We start from the raw sequence: 19,902 nt of genomic DNA on the forward strand, positions 1-19,902 counted from the left end.
TACTTGTCACCTCTTCAAAGAATTCCAACAGGTTTGTCAGATATGACCTCCCCTTACTAAATCCATGTTGACTTGTTCTAATCAGACTCTGCTCTTCCGAGAATTTATAAACCTTATCCTTAATGATGGATTCTAGAATTTTACCAGCAACCGAGGTTAGGCTAATTGGATGAAAAGCTCACCACTATTAGCTTTCAAAATACACAGGGAAACAGCAGTGGTTTAGAGAGCCTGTTACATTACTGAAAGTAAGTCACCCAGTGACTTATGCCTTTTTAGGGGGTGGGGTGGGGAGAGGGGATAAAGTTTGGTGCAAGAATCACTGTAATGGCTCTGTTTAGGTAAGAGGCAAAATTAACACGAGGTCAGGTTCAGTGTCATCTAAAGTTTGCGTAGGTCATGAACACATGAAAGCCACGAATTTGCAAACAGTGTGGGAGCAAAACATGCCCTGCCCCACGTAACAGTAGGAAAGACTGCCGGAAACTGAGAGTTCACCCTCTCTGTTAAAGTCATGACATATCATTCCCCTGGCTTTCCTACTTATATCACATTTAGACATTTTGACAAAGAAATGCCCACGGGGAGGGCACACAATATCTGATCTCAACGAGAAATCTTTAACCTCTCCCAAAAAAGTCAAACTAATTTGTACTGCTGGATTCAAAATTAAAGTGGGGGAGGGGTAGACCCTCATTCTGATAGAATCAGGTCTGTTTACAATCACATACATTATGTTACACTTTGAAAATTAGGAACACTAAGCTGTAGATTTACAATGCATCTTAGTGTGGATGCAGACTTTACAGTTGCAAGTGTAAATCAATTCCCATAACAAAGCTATTTTCCTTTACATAAATGACTGTTAGAGATACATTTCAAACTTCATCTGAGGTAAAGCTCGAGATCACTGTAATATAACAAGATTATTAAACGTACAAGCATCCGCCTGCTACAGTTGCCTTCACTTTGGAAACAAATTGCTTGCGCACAAATCTGAGTATTTGCCAGAAAACATCCTGGGAGTATAAACACAATGTACTAAGTATTGTCATGTGTTTCTGAGGACAACACGGGGCTCGTTACCTTATTCACTTCAATAAGTGGGAAGAACTTATCCACCTGCTCAGTGAAAGCTGTGGCTCTAATTTCACCCTGCAAAACAAAACAATTCAAATCAATAGAAATTCGGCATCTAGTTAAGGATGATTCCTGCATCAACATCAAAACTATATATGATTTGTTAATTGCAAACATCAATAACCTCCAGCAGATTCTATGGCACTCCATTATATCTTACTCATGGTCCTTCCCACAGGTGTGAAGGACACAATTTCTCTATCAGGAACTGCCTCAAGAGGTCTCAGCTGAGATCAAGAAATTACTATGCAGGGAAGCTACAGGTGAAAAACTATGCTCAATTGTGTGTCAGTAGGACAGCCTAACTTATGTGATTTTGTGCTTAACGTAATTCATTAAAAAAAAAATCAATGCTGCCAAACTATTCCATTAAACAGTCAGCTTTGAGACAAATTGCTTCCATTTACTTTTTAAATTAAAGTTTATTGTATTTTAACAAGTGGTACAGTGGAGCCTATTTTAGATATTACTGTTCTTTCAACCAAACATCTCCATGTTTTGGTGGAAGAAATTAACAAGAGACCAGAAAAATACTCATTTATAGTGTTTGGTGAATAATATTTAGTAATAAATACTAAATGTAAAAAATTCTGAATAATTAACAATGGAAAACAAGTGCAGTGATTTTTAAACCTAAAAAGCTCTTTAATTTATAGCTCACCCATGTGGCTATGTACAAGTACTAGGACCTTTCAAAAGTGGACATTTTTATTTAACGATGGAAAAATGCTATTTATAATTTTTAAAAATCACTGGATTACACAGACCCAAATCAATATTTCTTTGTGCATAGATCCACTAATATGTGGGACTGGAAAATGATCCCAAAACAGCATCATGTTATGGTAAGAATATTATGCTTAAGCAGCCAAGAATCAAATATGATGTTGCCAAGTGGGAGGCAATCATTGCTGTAATCAGAGGAGAATGAGCAAACAAATTTGCAGAAGCAACAAAAAAAATCCGTCTGCCATCATAAATTGATGAACAAATGGAGTGTAGAGTTAAAGTATCACAATTATAGATGGTTCAAACCAAGAGCACTCCATAGAAATATTAAGCATTGCTTTGCATGACGTCCACTGAAGATGTTACCTAGTAAGGTAACGAAATGTCTGGAAATGAACCTTTCAGCTCAGCGAGCAAACCTACATCCAGAAATATTAAGATCATGGTTCAAAAAAGCAATAATAACCCAAATAGCAGATTAAAACAAATTGCATTACATAGTAAAACAAAGTTCTGAAAAAAAATGGTGTTAAATCCATTCTTCCAGATTATAGCCAGAGAGATAAAGAAGAAAACCAACCTGATGTTTAAATGCTGAAGCGACACACAAATACAGATGAGATGCAACACAATTCAGAGTTTCTTCACAGGGAAAATTATTCAACATCACTGATCATATTTGAAGTTTAAACAGGGTGAATAGCTTCAGGTCTATTAGAGACTGGAAATTGCACGACACAAGTATATTCCATTATCCAGTTTCTGCATAATCTATAACTTGTGTTAGATCAGCTGATGAAGGAAGAAACAAAATCCTATCGCTTGAAACAAGCAGATATTCTAGAATAAGATGGCAGGGTTGAACACTGTGCAGCCAACATCAGAAGTAGCAGTAGTTTGGAAGAATTGCTTCACCAGTGAAGAAAATGTAGATTTTATTGCCACATGGAGTGGACAGAAGTGTGGGCCTTTCAACAAAGTCTTGATAGACAAATTGAAGAATGGAATAGAGGGATATGCGGGATGATAAAAAAAATGATTCAGAGTATACTGTGGCATATACCAAATGACTGGCTCGTGTGCTGTAGACATGCAAGTGCTTAGTAATGCCAAACTCTATCGTGTATTCATCAAAAAAAAAGCAAACTAAATTCCAGAATCTTAACTTAGAAGGATTATCCCACTCAATTATCTTCTGAATAGAAATACAACGGCTGCCCTGCATGTGCAAACATTCAAATTACTCCAGGAAACGTCAGATTTTGTTGTATAATTCATTGCAGTCTTATGTTTTATGATTAGATGATCCAGCCAGACCGTACATTATTTATTTAAACCCTTTACTATACTGAAGACAAAATTATTGGAATTCCAAACAGTCGGGTACAAATTGCATTCCATACAATTCTCTGAAGTTCTAAGGTCAAGTGCTTAATGGAGATCGTGATCTGCAGTATTAACTAAGTGCCTTCCCTAACGGATATGTAGTTTCTACTCAATTTTGGTCATTAAGAATTTTGCTGTCAAAATACGTTGAAAAGCACTCAAAGCAGCCTGACAGTTTAAATATTGCAGAACTGAGACTCAAAAGTTACAAACATTCCTAGTTGGGATTTTACAGATAAGGAGAATTTTTTTTTGAGATTTTTGGACCTAAATGCACTGACAGGAGGATGGATCACTGTTAAGAACATGCAGCAAATAATACGGAATTAACTGATCCTTAGGCAGTGCGGAGAGTACAGCCATTCAGCACCACTGATCTATGCCAGTATTTACTTCTGCAGATTCTTCTTCAATGCATCTTGGGTATTTGCAGGATTTCCACTGGTAGTAAGGTCAACATATTCTCATCATTCTCTGGATTTAGAGGTTTTGACTGAATTCTCAGATATAGCTGCAACTGTCTTAAATTTCTTCTCTTGAATTCAGGGTTGCAGGAAAAAGACAGGTAAGCGGAACAAAAGGAGTTGTTTTTGCAGAGTCATGACAGACCAAATGGTCACTTGCTGGGTAACTACTTTAATGTTTCTATTTTATAACTGACACTAGTAATGATTAACTGTTTGCGAGCCAAGGATGACAGGTTCTGTAATCAGTCAGTAGAGAGTTAGTTAACCCCTGGTTTTTCTGTAGTATGCAAAAGCATCCACAAACTGAGAATAACTGCTATAGCATGAAAAAGACAAATCTTTCCACACTCGACTGTTTTGACAATAAGGTCTGAATGAGTACAACCGTGACACTGCCTTAATCAAATAAGCCAGTTTACAGTCGTTCCTTGGATCAGTGATTAAGGGATAGAGGGAGGTTGTTTTACCACATTGACTATGCCACCTACTGATATAGAAATCAAGTGCATCTCATTTCCCCACCCTAACCCTGGAGCTGTGCTTTTGTTTCCCCTCAGTATCTAGCCAATTTGCTTTGTTTTGTCCAACATGACCAACTGGGCAAAGTCTCAAAGGGCAAAGCTATTCACACAATACTTATTCAATAAGTTACCATTACCAAAAAATCGAACACCACAAAATATTAAATTTCAAACATTTTAAAAATCATTGATGTACCATTCCTACCCTCCCAAATCAAGGATGGCACAGAGTGCTGCAGAGAATGTAAACAGCTAATTTGTGGTTCATTTTGAGACCAATGACATAGGAAGAAAGAAAGATTGGGTCTTACAAGCATACTTCAGGGAATTAGGTAGGAAACTGAATGCAAGATTTCAAAAGGCATTAACTTCCAAATTGCACTTGGTGCCATGCACAGCCTGCATTCTCCAGATGAATGCAGGCTGGAGACAAGGTGCAGGATGTATGGACGTAGATTCCTGAGGATATGGAACCATTTCTAGGAGAAGCAGGACCTCTAGAAGTTGGACAGATGACAACTGAACAGGAATGGGACCATCCTCAAACGAAGGCTTTGTTAATGCAGTTTGGGTGAATTTAAAGTAGGTTGGCAGAGGGTTAGGACCCTGACAGGTAGTTTAGAGGGAAGATAAGCTGGGATGGAATCATAAGCTAAAATGCAAGTGAGCGAGCCTGAATACAGAAAAAAAACATGAGCTACATAAGAAAGAAGTGATTTTAGCAATACCCAATAGAATATATTCAAAAATAAAAGGTGCCTGAGGAATAAAACAGATGAACAAAGGGCAGGTAGGCACGTGGGAGACTTAACTGAGAACTGGCTGAAAGATGGGCAGGATTGGCAGTTCAACATTCCTGGTTACAGAGCGTTCAGACAAATCAGAGATGTGTCAGGAGAGCAGTGTTTGCAATATTGATTAAGGAATACAGAGGGATGGTATCCTGGAAGGACTATCAAGGCTAGCCATATGGGTAGAAGTTCTCAAAAAAAGGGGACAAACATTTCATTGGGTGTGTATCATATGACCCCAACAGTCAGGGAGACAGAGGAGCAAATGAGTAATCAAATTTCAGAAACATTGAAGAATAAGCTAGTAAAAAATAATTTTGACTATCCAAATTTTAACCAGGATTATTTTAACGCGCAAGGTAGGAGGGAGAAAATTCCAAAATTTCATGCAGGAGAACTTTTTTTTTAGCCAGTAGGTAGAATGGGAAAGTGGCAGTGCTGGACCATATATTCACAAGTTTGAGCTGGCAGGTGAACAGCTTCTCAGTAAGGGAGCATTTTGAATACAATGAGTACAACTCAGTTAGATTTTGGATAGTTATAGAACATGATAAAGATAGATCAGGAAAGTAATTTCTACAGTGGGCAGGGGGACTAATTTTAGTGAAGATACTGTACAATTTGACCCAGGTGAACTGGGAGTACCTATTTGCAGATAAAACTGCTTCTCACTGTTCTGACACTACATATAGAACAAACAAGGAACTGCAAAAAATGGCAGTTAGACCACAATCGGAATATCACATGCAGTTCTGTTCACCATATTATAGGATGTGATTGCTCTAGAGAAGATGCAAGGGAGATTTACCAGGATGTTGCCTGTGCTGAGATGTCTTGAGCCATGAGGAAAGATTGGTTAGGCTGTACTGTTTTCCTTGGAGCAGTGAAAGTTGACAGGGGACCTGTATACGATTATGATGGAGATAGGTAGATAGGGTAGCTATGAAGGAACTTTTTCCACCCCATTGTGAGAGGGGTCAATATCTAGGGGCAGAGTTAAGGTAAGAAGTAGATGGCTAAGAAAGTGGGGGAGACAAGAATATTTTTCGCTCAAAGGGTGATGGGACACTGGAACTCTGTCACAACGGATAGTGGAGTTAGTAACCATTGAGACATTAAAGCAGAATTTTGATATTCAATGTTGTCACTGTAGTCTCTCAGAGGAAAATGAGACTGGTGCAATCAGATTTTTGTTGACCAGCATGAATATGATGAGCCGAACATCCTTGTTCTGTACCATATGATTCTATGCATCGTGACAAAATGGTACAGCTGCTGAAATTATACTGTTAGCAGAGAAAAATAAATTCTGCAGGCCCAATAAAGTCTCCATAAAATGTTGAGAGACACAACTACACTAGATCAACTAACAAGAGACTTGGACTGTTTTTTGCAGATATTTTTGGCTAGGCAGTATGAAAATGATATCTGAAAGGTGGTTTGTCAAATCAATTAGAGTGCATCTCTAAACTTCTCTGTTAAGTGCAATGATCAGGATGGCCTGAAATCTAATGTTGGATCAGTTCAGGCTGTGCCAACCACAGAAAAATCAAATTATGTCAGGTCTTCAGAAACCATTGGACAGTCTGGTGCCAGGCTGTGAAATCTTTGGACTGTACAGTGTTCTAACATACAAACAAGTATTTAAAAAACTATTAGCAACAAATCATTTTAAATAGTATATTGGATTTTTTTCCAAAGAGCCTTAATAATAAACCCAACATGGCTAATAAAAAAAATTAAAATAAATCAATACACAATTTTAAAAAGGTTTAAAAAATAAGTCCATCAGGTCGATCAATAAGTTGACTTTAAAAAATGCTCTGAGTATAAACAGTCCAAACAGAGATGGATTGATTTGGCCATCATGTACAAAGATCTCCCTCAAGGGCTCATGAAGCAACAATAACAGGAAAGTCTGCCCCCTGCTGATTATGAAGCAGTTTACTGGGACTCTCTCCTAATGGTCAATAAACAAAACAACACAAACATTCACAGGAGGATTCTTACACTTTCATCCAGCAGCTCAATGGAAAATAGCTTTCCCTCTCCACGGGAGTTGCTCCATGTTCTAATTTGACTCTTATTGGTAACACGAGCCCGAATTGTCCACCTAGGGAAAAGGCAAGATTTAATACAACCTTTTTATGTCACAACTTAAGCCAACTCAAAAGAATAGACTCTGTGCAGAGACTATACCTAACAACTTCGTTAATTCTCTGGCACAACCACAAAAATCAATTTTGAGAATAATCTGAAATGGCTCATCACTTGCTAAACAATGCAATGGATTAATGTGAGCAGCAAAAGAAAAGCAGGACTTTTTTTTCTGTGCTCTGTACATGTTAGAAATTTCCTTCAAAGTTACTCATATCCAAGCAATTTTGTAATATATTTATGCCCATAATGTACCCTGAGCTGAAAGCATTACACTTACAAATTAGAGGGGGAAAGAAAAAGGAAGCAGCAGAAATGGTTTTACTCATCCTATGTGGAATACTGCAACTGCTGTGTATTTTATAGCATATTTGATTTAACAAAAAACAAATAAAACACTGACGTTACCTGCCAAACCCCAAGTCTAACCCAAAGAATCACTCATCCACTGACAAAATCAAATGCCTGTTATGAAGTACAAATTTTAGTTAAGTGACAACCAACATTTTTGGGAGTTTCATACATCTCTGGAAGCTTTCAATACTCTCACTGAGTTTGGCTAACCACTGGTAGTCATGGTTTCTGAAATCTAGATAATAAATTCTAGAAATTCTCAAAAAAAACCCTCAAAAAACCAGCTAAAACTTACCTCTTTGACTAAGTGTTTGGTTACATGCCCTGAGTTTATCCGCCACAGCTCAGTCTCTTTTTATGAAACATTTGCAGTACTATTAGATAAACATAATGTCATGTTGCTAATGCATCTTTTGGATAAATGCAACTTTTAAACTGAAGAAACTATACGGACAGTATGACAACCTAAGATATTAATACGAAAAACAAATTCATGAATCACAATTTAAAATCGATATTTGAATAGTGAAGTTAAAACTGTTTACATTGCCAGGTGCGGCTCAGGAGATGCACAATTGCATCAGTGTCTGCAGGTTACAGGTTCATTCCACAGATGTGAACAAGAAATTCAGGTTGAAATTTCAGTATTCTAACAAAATGATGGAATGACAGTTACACCTGGTTTTTGAAAAATATTAATCTAATGCTCCATTTATCCTTGAGGTCTAAATGACACTATGGTACAATTTTGAACACAAAAATGATGAAAACAGCCATGGCATACAATGTGCAAACTGAGACAAAGAGGACCAGTGTTAAATGCAACAGCGCATCTTTCGAAAAGGAAAGATCCCAAGAAGCAAAATAGGCAGATTAAACAACTAGAATAACAAAGTAAATAGCTTCTCAACAGTACTTAGAGATGCTCCTGATATATATCCAAAATGGGAGTAACAATTGGCTTGAAAAGTAAATCATACCTAAAGTCCTTTCAGAATACTATTGAGGCATATAGCTTTTGAAAAAAAAAGATAAAATTCATATTAAGGCTCACTGAATTAACAACAATGATAGAGTTGAAACGATGACTAGCTTAATAAGGGATTCAGAGGGATTCTTTAGCAAGAAATATTGATCTTCATAGATTCTCACAACTTATGGTTTTTAAACAAACAAACACCTTCTATGGGAAGTGGAGTACTAAAATCAACATTTTGCTTCAGTTGTGCATAGCCTTTGTTAAATTACATCAGTTTTGAACAAAGAACTTTAATAAAGGGCCTTAGAAAGGTCATAGTTCAGATTCACCAGATTGTTTTGTTATCAGGCTCAAACTTAAAAGGACTAGTTGCAGAAACTGATCTATATTGTTTTCCATTTGAGGTGTTGATCAAATCAAGGTCTGAAAAGGGTTAGAAAGATTAACTGATCTTTGTGTGTCAACGTCTTTACCTCTGTTCAGAAAGCCAGAGCAAAGGGGTGTAAACTAAAGATTGAGTTTGGTCATTTATAAATTAATTCATGAAATATTTAGTGGAACCTGGAACCCATCAAGACAGGTGATTAAAAATATACTTGAAGTTTGTCCATTTCCAAAAGTATGGTGTTTTAGACTTAAAATTAACAAATATATTGGAAGAGTTTCATAAAAAGATGACAAAAAAACACAGGGCAAAATGAGAATGACAAATATATTTAAATCAGCACCGAATACTGTTGGTAGGGGACATTTAGAACCACAAAATAACAGGTAAAAAAGATGTAGTTGCAATTTCATTATCTGGTGATACAGCTGTTAATTTATTTAAATTAAACAGATCTCCCGAGCTGCTGCTGGCACTAAAAGTGACAATAGCTTTGTGTCATGCTCCACACAAAGCACTATATAACAATGACTACATGCTTGACAACCTTCTTCCGACAGGCATAAAGAGTGACTGCTTTGAGGATAACTGCTGCCAAAACGTTTAACCCGGTTTGTTCGCTTAAGGGGCCACTGAAGCACATCAGACCAGATAAATGTTCTTTTAACTGCTTGATTACCAAATATATAGAAATGCACTAAATTAGGAACTTTCCAAGATAATTTGATTAGGGATAGTCAACTCTGTTTTGTGAAGTTAGGTCATGCCTCAATAATCTTACTGTTCTTTGAGAAGGTGACAAAACAGATGGATGAAGCTAAGGTGGTTGATATGGTGTATAAGGACTTCAGTAAGGCGTTTGATAAGGGTCCACACGGTAGGCTATTGCACAAAATATGGAGTTTCAGGATTGAAAGCGATTTAGCGTTTTGGATCAGAAAGTGGCTAGCTGAAAGAAGACAGAGGGTGACAGAGGGTGGTGGTTGATGGGAAATGTTCATCCTGGAGCTGTTACTAGTGGTGTGGCACAAGGATGTTTTGGAGCCAGTGCTGTCTGTCGTTTTTATAAACAATCTGGAGATGGGCGTAGAAGGATAGGTTAGTAAATTTGCAGATGATACGAAGGTAGGAAGAGTTGTGGACAGTGTCGAAGAATGTTGTGGGTTACAGAGGGACATCTGCAAGCTGCAGAGCTGGGCTGAGAAGTGGCAAGTAGAGTTTAATGCGGAAAGGCATGAGGTAGTTCACTGCGGACGTAGTAACAGGAATGCAGAGTACTAGGCTAATGGCAGAATTCTTGGCAGTGTAGATGAACAGAGATCTCTTTATCCAGGTTGATAGGGTTGCTCAGAAGACATGTGGTGTGTTGGCATTTATTGGTAGGGAGATTGAGTTTCAGAGCCACAAGGTGATGCTTCAGGTGTACAAGACACTTGAAAGGCCGCACCTGGAGTACTGCGTGCAGTTCTGGTCACTGCATTACAGGAAGGATGTGGAAGCTTTGGAAAGGGTGCAGAGATTTACTAGGATGTTGCCTGGCATGGAAGGAAGGTCTTACAAGGAAAGGCTGAAGAAATTGAGGCTGTTTTTGTTGAAGAGAAGGTGGACAGGTGACTTAATTGAGACGTATAAGATAACCAGAAAAGGGTTGGATAGGATGGACAGTGACAGCCTTTTTCCTCAGATGGTCAAGGCTAACACTAGAGGACAGAAGATTTTGAGTGGGAGCAGCGGCTGAGTATAAACAAACCCAGAAGACTACAGCTAAGGTAAGACAGTTTGTTTTAAAATTACTTACCGGTGGCGGCAACGGTGGTTTTTTTTTCCTCTCTCTCTCTTCACAGAAAGAGCAGGAGAAGTAGGGGGAAGTGACGATGACCAGAGGGGCAGCCGGGAAGGAAAGCAGTGAGTATAAACACTCACCCTTCGACGCCAACGGTCATTTTGAGTATATAAATCAGGAAGGCGGCTAAACCAGAGACTCTACAACTGTAGTATCTCTCACCCACCCTCCTCCTCCTCCTCTAACCTCCTTAAGTACTCTGGTGTTTTAAGGTAAGGATTTTCTATTTCTTTACCAGTGACTGGTTAAAAATGTACTTTTTTTGTTTATCTATTAATTCTTTTTTAGGAAAAGATTATAGCAGAGAGGTATCAGAAAGTATTTTAACTCAAACCTGTACAAAGTTACAAAGTAATTAACTAAGCAGAGATGGCTGGTCAGGTGATGTGCTGTAGCTGTATGATGTGGGAGCTGGCTGATCCCATTGTGAATGGCAGTGACCACATCTGCAGCAAGTGTTGGTTGCTGGAAGAATTCCGGATCAGAGTTGATGATCTGGAATCTGAGCTTCAAACACTGCGGCACATCCGGGAGGGGAAGAGTTACCTGGACGTTTTGCTTAAGGAGGCAGTCACAATTGGGAGATTAAGTAATTCTCATTCAGTTAGTGCTCAGGGACATCAGAATGGGACTGTAAGTGAGGCAGGTAGGGGGAACCAGAGTTCAGGAGTGCAGGAGCCTCAGCCCTTGACCTTGACCTTGTCCAACAGGTATGAGATTCTTGTTCCCTGTACGGATGAGGAAAAGGGCTCTGGACAGGATGAGCCAGCTGACCACGGCACCATGGTACAGAAGGCCATTCAAGAGGGGGGAGCTAATAGACAAGTAGTGGTTATAGGGGATTCTATAATTACAGCGACAGATAATATCCTTTGCAAGCTGGATCGGGAGTCTCGCATGGTGTGTTGCCTGTCCGATGCCAGGGTGCGGGACATCTCCGACCAGCTTGAAAGGATGTTGGAGTGGGAGGGGGAGGATCCATTTGTTGTGGTTCACGTTGGTACTAACAACACAGGCAAAGCTAGGGTGGAGGACCTGTCTGGGGATTATGAAGCACCCGGAAGAAATTGAAGTGCAGGTCCTCAAGGGTCATAATCTCCGGATTACTGCCCGAGCCTCGTGCCAATTGGCATAGGGATAAGAAAATTAGGGAAGTAAACACGTGGCTAAGGGATTGGTGTGGGAAAGAGGGATTCCACTTCATGGGGCATTGGCATCAGTTTTGGAACCGAGGGGATCTGTACCATTGGGACGGTCTCCACCTGAACTGATCAGGTACCAATGTTCTAGCAAAGAGGATAAATAGGGTGGTCAGTAGAACTTTAAACTTCTGAGTTTGGGTTTTCTTTGGTGGGGGTGGGGTGGTGGTGAAAGCAGCAGGGAGTTAAATGGAAAGATAAGCAACAGGATAGCATACGTGCAGGCGGATTTAAACTCGAGGCAGACTGGGAATGCAGCAAAAAGGAAGGATAACTTGGGACATCTTATGACTTCCAATATCTCTAATGATAAAGTTAGCATTAAGGCACTTCACCTGAATGCTCGTAGCATATGTAACAAAGCAGATGAACTAATGGCACAGATCATAGTGAATGATTATGTGGTTGGCATCACAGAGACGTGGTTACAGGGGGGTCAGGACTGGCAGTTAAACCTCCAAGGTTTATCGAAAAGACAGGGAGGTGGGCAGAGGGGGTGGGGTTGCCTTGCGAGTTAAGAACAAAATTAAATCTATGGCACTGAATGACACAGCGTCAGATGATTTGGAGTCTGTGTGGGTGGAATTGAGGAACCACAAAGGCAAAAAAAAACTATAATTGGAGTTACGTGGAGACCCCCTAACAGTGGTCAGAACCAGGGGCGCAACAAATACCGGGAAATAGAGAAGGCATGTCAGAAAGGCAAGGTCACGGTGATCATGGAAGACTTCAATATGCAGGTGGACTGGGTAAATAATGTTGCCAGTGGATCCAAAGAAAGGGAATTCATGGAATGCTTACAGAATGGCTTTTTGGAACAGCTTGTCATGGAGCCCACAAGGGAGCAGGCTATTATGGACCTAGTGCTATGTAATGAGCCAGACTTTATAAAAGATCTTAAAGTAAGGGAACACTTAGGAAGCAGCGATCATAATACAGTAGAGTTCAGTCTGCAGTTTGAAAGAGAGAAGGCAAAATCGGATGTAATGGTGCTACATTTAAACAAAGGTAATTATGAGGGCATGAGAGAGGAACTGACAAAAATAGGCTGGAAGCAGGGTTTAGCGGGAAAGACAGTAGAGCAAAAATGGCAGGGGTTTGTGGGCATAATTGAGGACACTGTACAGATGTTCATCCCCAAGAAAAGAAAGATTATCCGGGGAGGGATTAGACAGCCATGGCTGACAAAGGAAGTCAGGAAATGTATTAAAGAAAAAGAGAGATCCTATAAAGTGGCCAAGAGCACTGGGAAATCAGAAGATTGGGAAGGCTACAAAAACAGAGAAATAGGGAAGGAGAGGATCAAATATGAAGGTAGGCCAGCCAGTAATATTAGAAATGATAGTAAAAGTTTCTTTCAATACGTAAGAAACAGACGACAGGCAAAAGTAGACATTGGGCCACTTCAAACTGATGCTGGAAGGCTAGTGATGGGAGATAAGGAAATAGCAGAACTTAATAAGCACTTTGTGTCAGTCTTCACAGTGGGAGACATGAGTAATATCCCAACAATTAAAGGGAGTCAGGGGGCCGAGTTGAGTATGGTTGCCATTACAAAAGAGAAAGTGCTAGAAAAGCTAAAAGGTCTTAAAATCGATAAATCTCCTGGCCCCGATGGGATACAGCCTAGAGTTCTGAGAGAGGTGGCTGAGGAAATAGCGGAGGCATTGGTTGAGATCTTTCAAAAGTCATTGGAGTCAGGGAAAGTCCCAGATGATTGGAAGATCGCTGTTGTAACCCCCTTGTTCAAGAAAGGATCAAGACAAAAGATGGAAAATTATAGGCTAATTAGCCTAACCTCGGTTGTTGGTAAAATTCTAGAATCCATCATTAAGATTACTTTTTAGATTACTTTACTTACAGTGTGGAAACAGGCCCTTCGGCCCAACAAGTCCACACCGACCCGCCGAAGCGCAACCCACCCATGCCCTTACATTTACCCCATACCTAACACTACGGGCAATTTAGCATGGTCAATTCACCTGACCCGCACATCTTTGGACATTAAGGATGAGGTTTATAAATTCTCGGAAGAGCAGAGTCTGATTAGAACAAGTCAACATGGATTTAGTAAGGGGAGGTCGTGTCTGACAAATCGGTTGGAATTCTTTGAAGAGGTGACAAGTAGGTTAGACCAGGGAAACCTCGTGGATGTGGTCTATCTAGACTTCCAAAAGGCCTTTGATAAGGTGCCACACGGGAGGCTGCTGAGCAAGGTGAGGGCCCATGGTGTTCGAGGTGAGCTACTGGTATGGATTGAGGATTGGCTGTCTGACAGAAGGCAGAGAGTTGGGATAAAAGATTCTTTTTCGGAATGGCAGCCGGTGACAAGCGGTGTCCCGCAGGGTTCAGTGTTGGGGCCTCAGCTGTTCACATTATATATTAATGATCTGGATGAAGGGACTGGGGACATTCTAGTGAAGTTTGCCGATGATACGAAGTTAGGTGGACAGGCAGGTAGTACTGAGGAAGTGGGGAGGCTGCAGAAGGATCTAGACAGTTTGGGAGAGTGGTCCAGGAAATGGCTGATGGAATTCAACATGAGCAAATGGTCTTGCACTTTGGTAAAAAGAATAAAAGCATTGACTACTTTCTAAATTGTGAGAAAATTCATAAAGCCAAAGTACAAAGGGTTCTGGGAGTGCTAGTCGAGGATTCTCTAAAGGTAAACATGCAGGTTGAGTCCATGATGAAGAAAGCGAATGCAATGTTGTCATTTATCTCAAGAGGGTTGGAATATAAAAGCACCGTTGTGCTACTGAGACTTTATAAAGCTCTGGTTAGGCCCCATTTGGAGTACTGTGTCCAGTTTTGGTCCCCACACCTCAGGAAGGACATACTGGCACTGGAGCGTGTCCAGCGGAGATTCACACGGATGGTCCCTGGAATGGTTGGTCTAACATATGAGGAGCGGCTGAGGATCCTGGGATTGTATTCATTGGAGTTTAGAAGATTATGGGGAGACTTAATAGAAACTTACAAGATAATACATGGCTTGGAAAGGGTGGATGCTAGGAAATTGTTTCCGTTAGGCAAGGAGACTAGGACCCGTGGACACAACCTTAGAATTAGAGGGGGTCAATTCAGAACAGAAATGCGGAGACATTTCTTCAGCCAGAGAGTGGTGGGCCTGTGGAATTCATTGCCGCAGAGTGCAGTGGAGGCCGGGACACTAAATGACTTCAAGGCAGAGATTAATAAATTCTTGATGTCACAAGGAATTAAGGGCTACGGGGAGAATGCTAGTAAGTGGAGTTGAAGTGCCCATCAGCCATGATTGAATGGCGGAGTGATTCGATGGGCCGAATGGCCTTACTTCCACTCCTATGTCTTATGGTCTTATAATTTTAAATTGAGGAATGATGATAGATTTAGGACAGAGATCAGGGGTAGTTGTTTTTACTCAAAGTAGTAGGGGTGTGGAACAGCCTGCCTCCAACAGTAATAGACTCGCCGACATTAAGGACATTTAAATGGGTATTGGACATGCATATGGATAACAGTGGAATGGTGTAGGTTAGATGGACATTAGATTAATTTCAAAGGTTGGCGCAACAGAGGGCCAAAGGGCCTGTAGTGCACTGTAACTTTCTATGTTCTAGTTAGACGTTCAAGGCAGAGGGATAGTTGAACGTTTTCAAAAGAGGTAAAGCAGAAGACAACTGCAGTTCCTGTTTTCTCGCCACTCAGGAGTACATTTACTGGATCCTGATGATTAAAATCAGCAGCTGCTTGTAAATACTCAGCACCCCTGCTTGAGAAGAGGAGACCAGCTTTACAGGTAAGCACAAAGTAATGAGCTATTCTTCCATTTCCTAAAAATAAAGTAAATTGTGACTTAGAATTAGACTTCATTCACACCTGATTTTGCCCAAACATCAAATAACAGTTTAATTAGTGTCAGATCATCTCCATAGAGTCATAATGGCTCAGAAGGCAACCATTTGGCTCTTTTATAGGTCAATTCAGATAGTTGCATTTAAGCACACTATCCCTGTAATCCAGCAAGCTTATTTCTTCCAAATGCCCACCCAATTTCCTTCTGAAATCATCAATTGCCTCACTTCCAGGCCATTACCACTTACTGTGTAAAAAGTCCTTCCTCACATTCTTCCATATCTTCTGATTAAAAATTTAAATCTGTATGCCCTAGTCCTTGTACCATCTGCTAATGTGAAGACCTTTTCTTTGACACATATGGTAAGACAAAAAAAAAAGCTGGCATAAGACTCAAGAAACTGCAGAAAAATTCTCTATTCTCTAGAATATATAAAAGACAAACAGCAAATACTAATTTGATTCTGAGTGATTAAATATTTGGTCAATGAAATCAGAAATGGCTGGAAAATCTCAGGCCTGGCAGCATCTGGGGTCAGATAGCCTTCAGGCTATCTAAACCAAATATTTAACAAAAAAACTAAAGGCCTGCAAATGTTGGAAATCAGAAACGTCAAATTGCTGTAAAAACTCAGCAGTACAACCCCAACTCACTTTGGACAGAAAGCAAAGTTAACATTCATCAGGTCCAGTGGCCCTTCTTCAAAACTGATTATAGATAGGAAAAGGTAGGTATATGTGCTAAAGGTGGGGTAGGGAGAAAAGAATAAACAATAGATGAAGATGGAGCCCAGGTTGAGAGATAAACAATTGAGTAGACAAAAGGAATTAGTACAGGTCTGCCTGGCAGAATGAATAGCTGCTTGACATTGGTACCATGAGTTTCTGGTTGCCAGCCATTTCAATGCAACACAGTATTCCCTGGTCAACATCTATATCTTGAGTTTGTTATAGTGCTCCATTGAAGATCAATGCAAGCTTAAGAACAGCACCTCATTTTCCACCTGGAAAGTCTGCAACCTTCTGGACTAGCCACAGAGTTCAATAATTTTAGTGTCTGTGCACCTTCTCCCATCTCCTTATCCCAAACCCCACACAAAAAGGCCCTGCTACCATAAACAGCCACTAACTGTCCCCATTAGCAGCTGGATAAAAGCAAATTACTGCGGACGCTGGAATCTGAAACCAAAAGAGAAAATGCTGGAAAATCTCAGCAGGTCTGGCAGCATCTGTAAGGAGAGAAAAGAGCTGACATTTCGAGTCTAACTGACCCTTTGTCAAAGTTTAAAAAAAAGGGAGAAATAGGGAGGTATTTATCCTAGGCTGAGAGGTGAGTCATGGCTCCAGAAGCAAAGGTAGCAATAAAGAGGTGATAATGACAGTGCATAAAGAGATTATAGGGAGATTAGGAGCTGTGAATGACCAAGGCTGAAGCCAGTGCTACGTGACAAATTATGTGGGGGATGGGTGAAACAGAGGCAAAAAGGAAAATAGGGAGAAGGGTAACAAAGAGGGAAGAGGAGAAGAAAAAGGTGATGAGAGAGTGGGAAGCGAGAGAGAGAGAGAGAGAGAGAGAGAGAGAGAGAGAGAGAGAGAGAGAGAGAGACAGACAGACAAACAAGAAATAAGAGGTACAGAACGGTGAAAAAAAAATTTAAAAAGATAAATAAAATTACGGAGTAGAATGAAAACAGAGGGGTCGAGACAGGATTATCATCTGAAGTTGTTGAATTCAATGTTGAGACCGGCAGGCTGTAACTTGCCTAGTCGGAAGATGAGATGCTGTTCCTCTAATTTGCGGTGGGCTTCACTGGAGCATTGCAGCAGGCCAAGGACAGACATGTGGGCATGGGAGCAGGATTGTGTGTTGAAGTGGCAAACCACAGGAAGGTCTGGAATCTGGTTGCGTACAGATCAAAGGTGATCAAAGCGATCACCCAGTCGGCATTTTGTCTCTCCGTTATAGAGAAGACCACATTGGGAGCAACGAATGCAATAGACCAAATTGAAAGAGGTACAAGTGAAACTGCTTAATCTGAAATGAGTGTTTGGGCCTTGGATGGTCAGCATGGAAGAATTCAAGGGACAGGTGTTGCACTTTCTGTTATCGCATGGGAAGGTGCCGCGTGTGATGGAGGAGTGGACTAGGTTGTCCCAAAGGGAACGATCTCTGTGGAATGCAGACAGAGGGAGGGAAGGGAAGATGTGTTTAGTGGTGGCGCATGTTGGAGTTGGCGAAAATGGCAGAGGATTATTCTTTGCATGTGAAGGCTGATGGGGTGAAAAGTGAGAACAAGAGGGACCCTCTTGCAGCTATTCACTCTCCCAGGATGACCTTTACCATCACCTCCTCCCACCCCAAGTGTATATATTTTCCTAGCTAATCAGCTTTGAAGGAGGGTCACTGGACCAGAAACGTTAACTCTGCTTTCTGTCTACAGATAGTTCCAAATCTGCTGAGTTTTTACAGCAATTTCTGATCTTGTTTCTGATTTCCAGCATTCGCATGCCTTTGGTTTTTTTGTTAAATATTTGGTTAAGATAGCCAGAAGGCTAAACGTCCAAGAACAGATCAGTGATCAAATTCTCTACGTACTTTTGTACTGCTGGGGGCAATGGAAATGTCATATGAAAAACACAGTTTGTCAATTAGAATAATGTAATGTTATAGTAGTATCCTATAATTCTGCAAGATTACCCTTGGGCGACAGGGATCAGCCAAAGATATTGATCGCTATTTTCTTTTTACCTGTTATTCACATCCTTCAGATGTATTCAGGAGCGTAAAATCCATGAAAGAGCAAAATTGAAAGATGGGGCTTGATGAAACAAACAGCCTCCTAGAGTCTATGCTTTTAGAGGTACAACCTTCACAATGTATGCACAATTTTGTATTTACATAATTTATACAAACTGTTCATTAAAGCTGTTGATGTTTCAAAGCAGAAAAGGTGCAGAGAATGACATCAAAACAAGTTGCTGTTTGAATGTAAAGATGAAGTTCTATTGTGGAATTACTCTGCAAAATAATAACTGTAATTGTTATTCACTACTTTGTGTTTGCAGAAGGCAAATACTAATTATTCAATTTGTGTGGAAAATTAAAGACACAATTAAAACAGATTGAGCTCACTTACTTTGACTGGTAGGGGTTAAGGCAAGCAATGGGCACCACTTTGGTCTGTGATCCTGCAGAGCTGCTGGGTGGTCCCCTGATACCACTAGGCTTGCTTGATATCCTGCTTTCAGATTTTGCTAGGGTGCTGTGTACTACAAGACATATTTTGAATATTAATACTTTTCTTTGATAAAAAAAGACTTGATACTTTCATACAAGGCTCTGGGCTATGCTCCTGGTCGATTTAACAAACTCACATTCAACAAAATTAAAGTACAGTAAATAGCTGAAAGACCTTTAGCAAATCAAGTCTTCTCTTTTGACATTTTCTCTTCATCATTATCTATTAATTAGAATAAATAGAGAGCTTTACAGCATAGAATGTGGCCATTCAGCCAGTCATGAGGAGAAAGTGAGGACTGCAGATGCTGGAGACCAGAGTTGAAAAATGTGGTGCTGGAAAAACACAGCAGGTCAGGCAGCATCTGAGGAGCAGGAGAATCAACGTTTCAGCCAGTCATGCTGACAGTCTTTGACAGCACTGTGGTCACTCTCAATCTTGGCCTTTTTAAAAACTTGAAGTTAAAATTCAAAGTGCTTTAAAGGAAAGAAATTGCACTCTCAATGCTATAGACCATTTGGCTTACAAACGTTGAGAAAGAAACTCCAACATTTACACCTTCATTATATTGTAACCTTCATTCAGCATTGGATGTAGTGCTTGATTTAATATTATGTACAACTGCCTTTACACCATTCTTACCTGAAGCAGCATCAGGTGCATAGCCATTTTGCATTGGTTTGGCTGCTGACTGATTGGCAAGAGCAGCTGATTGCTGTGCCTGACCTGCACAACAAAAATTTTAAAAATTCTGATAATCTTCAATTTAAATAAAAAACACAACATTCTCATAGCCTGCAAAGACGAATCATTTTTGTTCTAACACATATTGCATTACCAATATTTACTTACTTTATGTTAACTGAAATTTATTA

General features: G+C 40.1%; 1 protein-coding gene across 1 annotated transcript in view; it reads right to left on the reverse strand.

Moving 5' to 3' along the window:
- The window catches only part of rpa1 (replication protein A1), a 96,523-nt gene that overhangs the window by 48,175 nt on the left and 28,446 nt on the right, over positions 1-19,902 (reverse strand). Inside the window, exons 6-9 of the mRNA XM_060847918.1 lie at positions 19,670-19,753; positions 18,926-19,058; positions 7,045-7,147; positions 1,087-1,155 (exon numbers count right to left, since the gene is read on the reverse strand). Of these exons, the coding sequence (XP_060703901.1) occupies positions 1,087-1,155; positions 7,045-7,147; positions 18,926-19,058; positions 19,670-19,753 (389 nt within the window). The remainder of the gene's footprint in view (positions 1-1,086; positions 1,156-7,044; positions 7,148-18,925; positions 19,059-19,669; positions 19,754-19,902) is intronic.

Source organism: Hemiscyllium ocellatum, chromosome 31, assembly GCF_020745735.1.
Source record: "Hemiscyllium ocellatum isolate sHemOce1 chromosome 31, sHemOce1.pat.X.cur, whole genome shotgun sequence".
Taxonomy (NCBI): Eukaryota; Metazoa; Chordata; class Chondrichthyes; order Orectolobiformes; family Hemiscylliidae; genus Hemiscyllium; species Hemiscyllium ocellatum.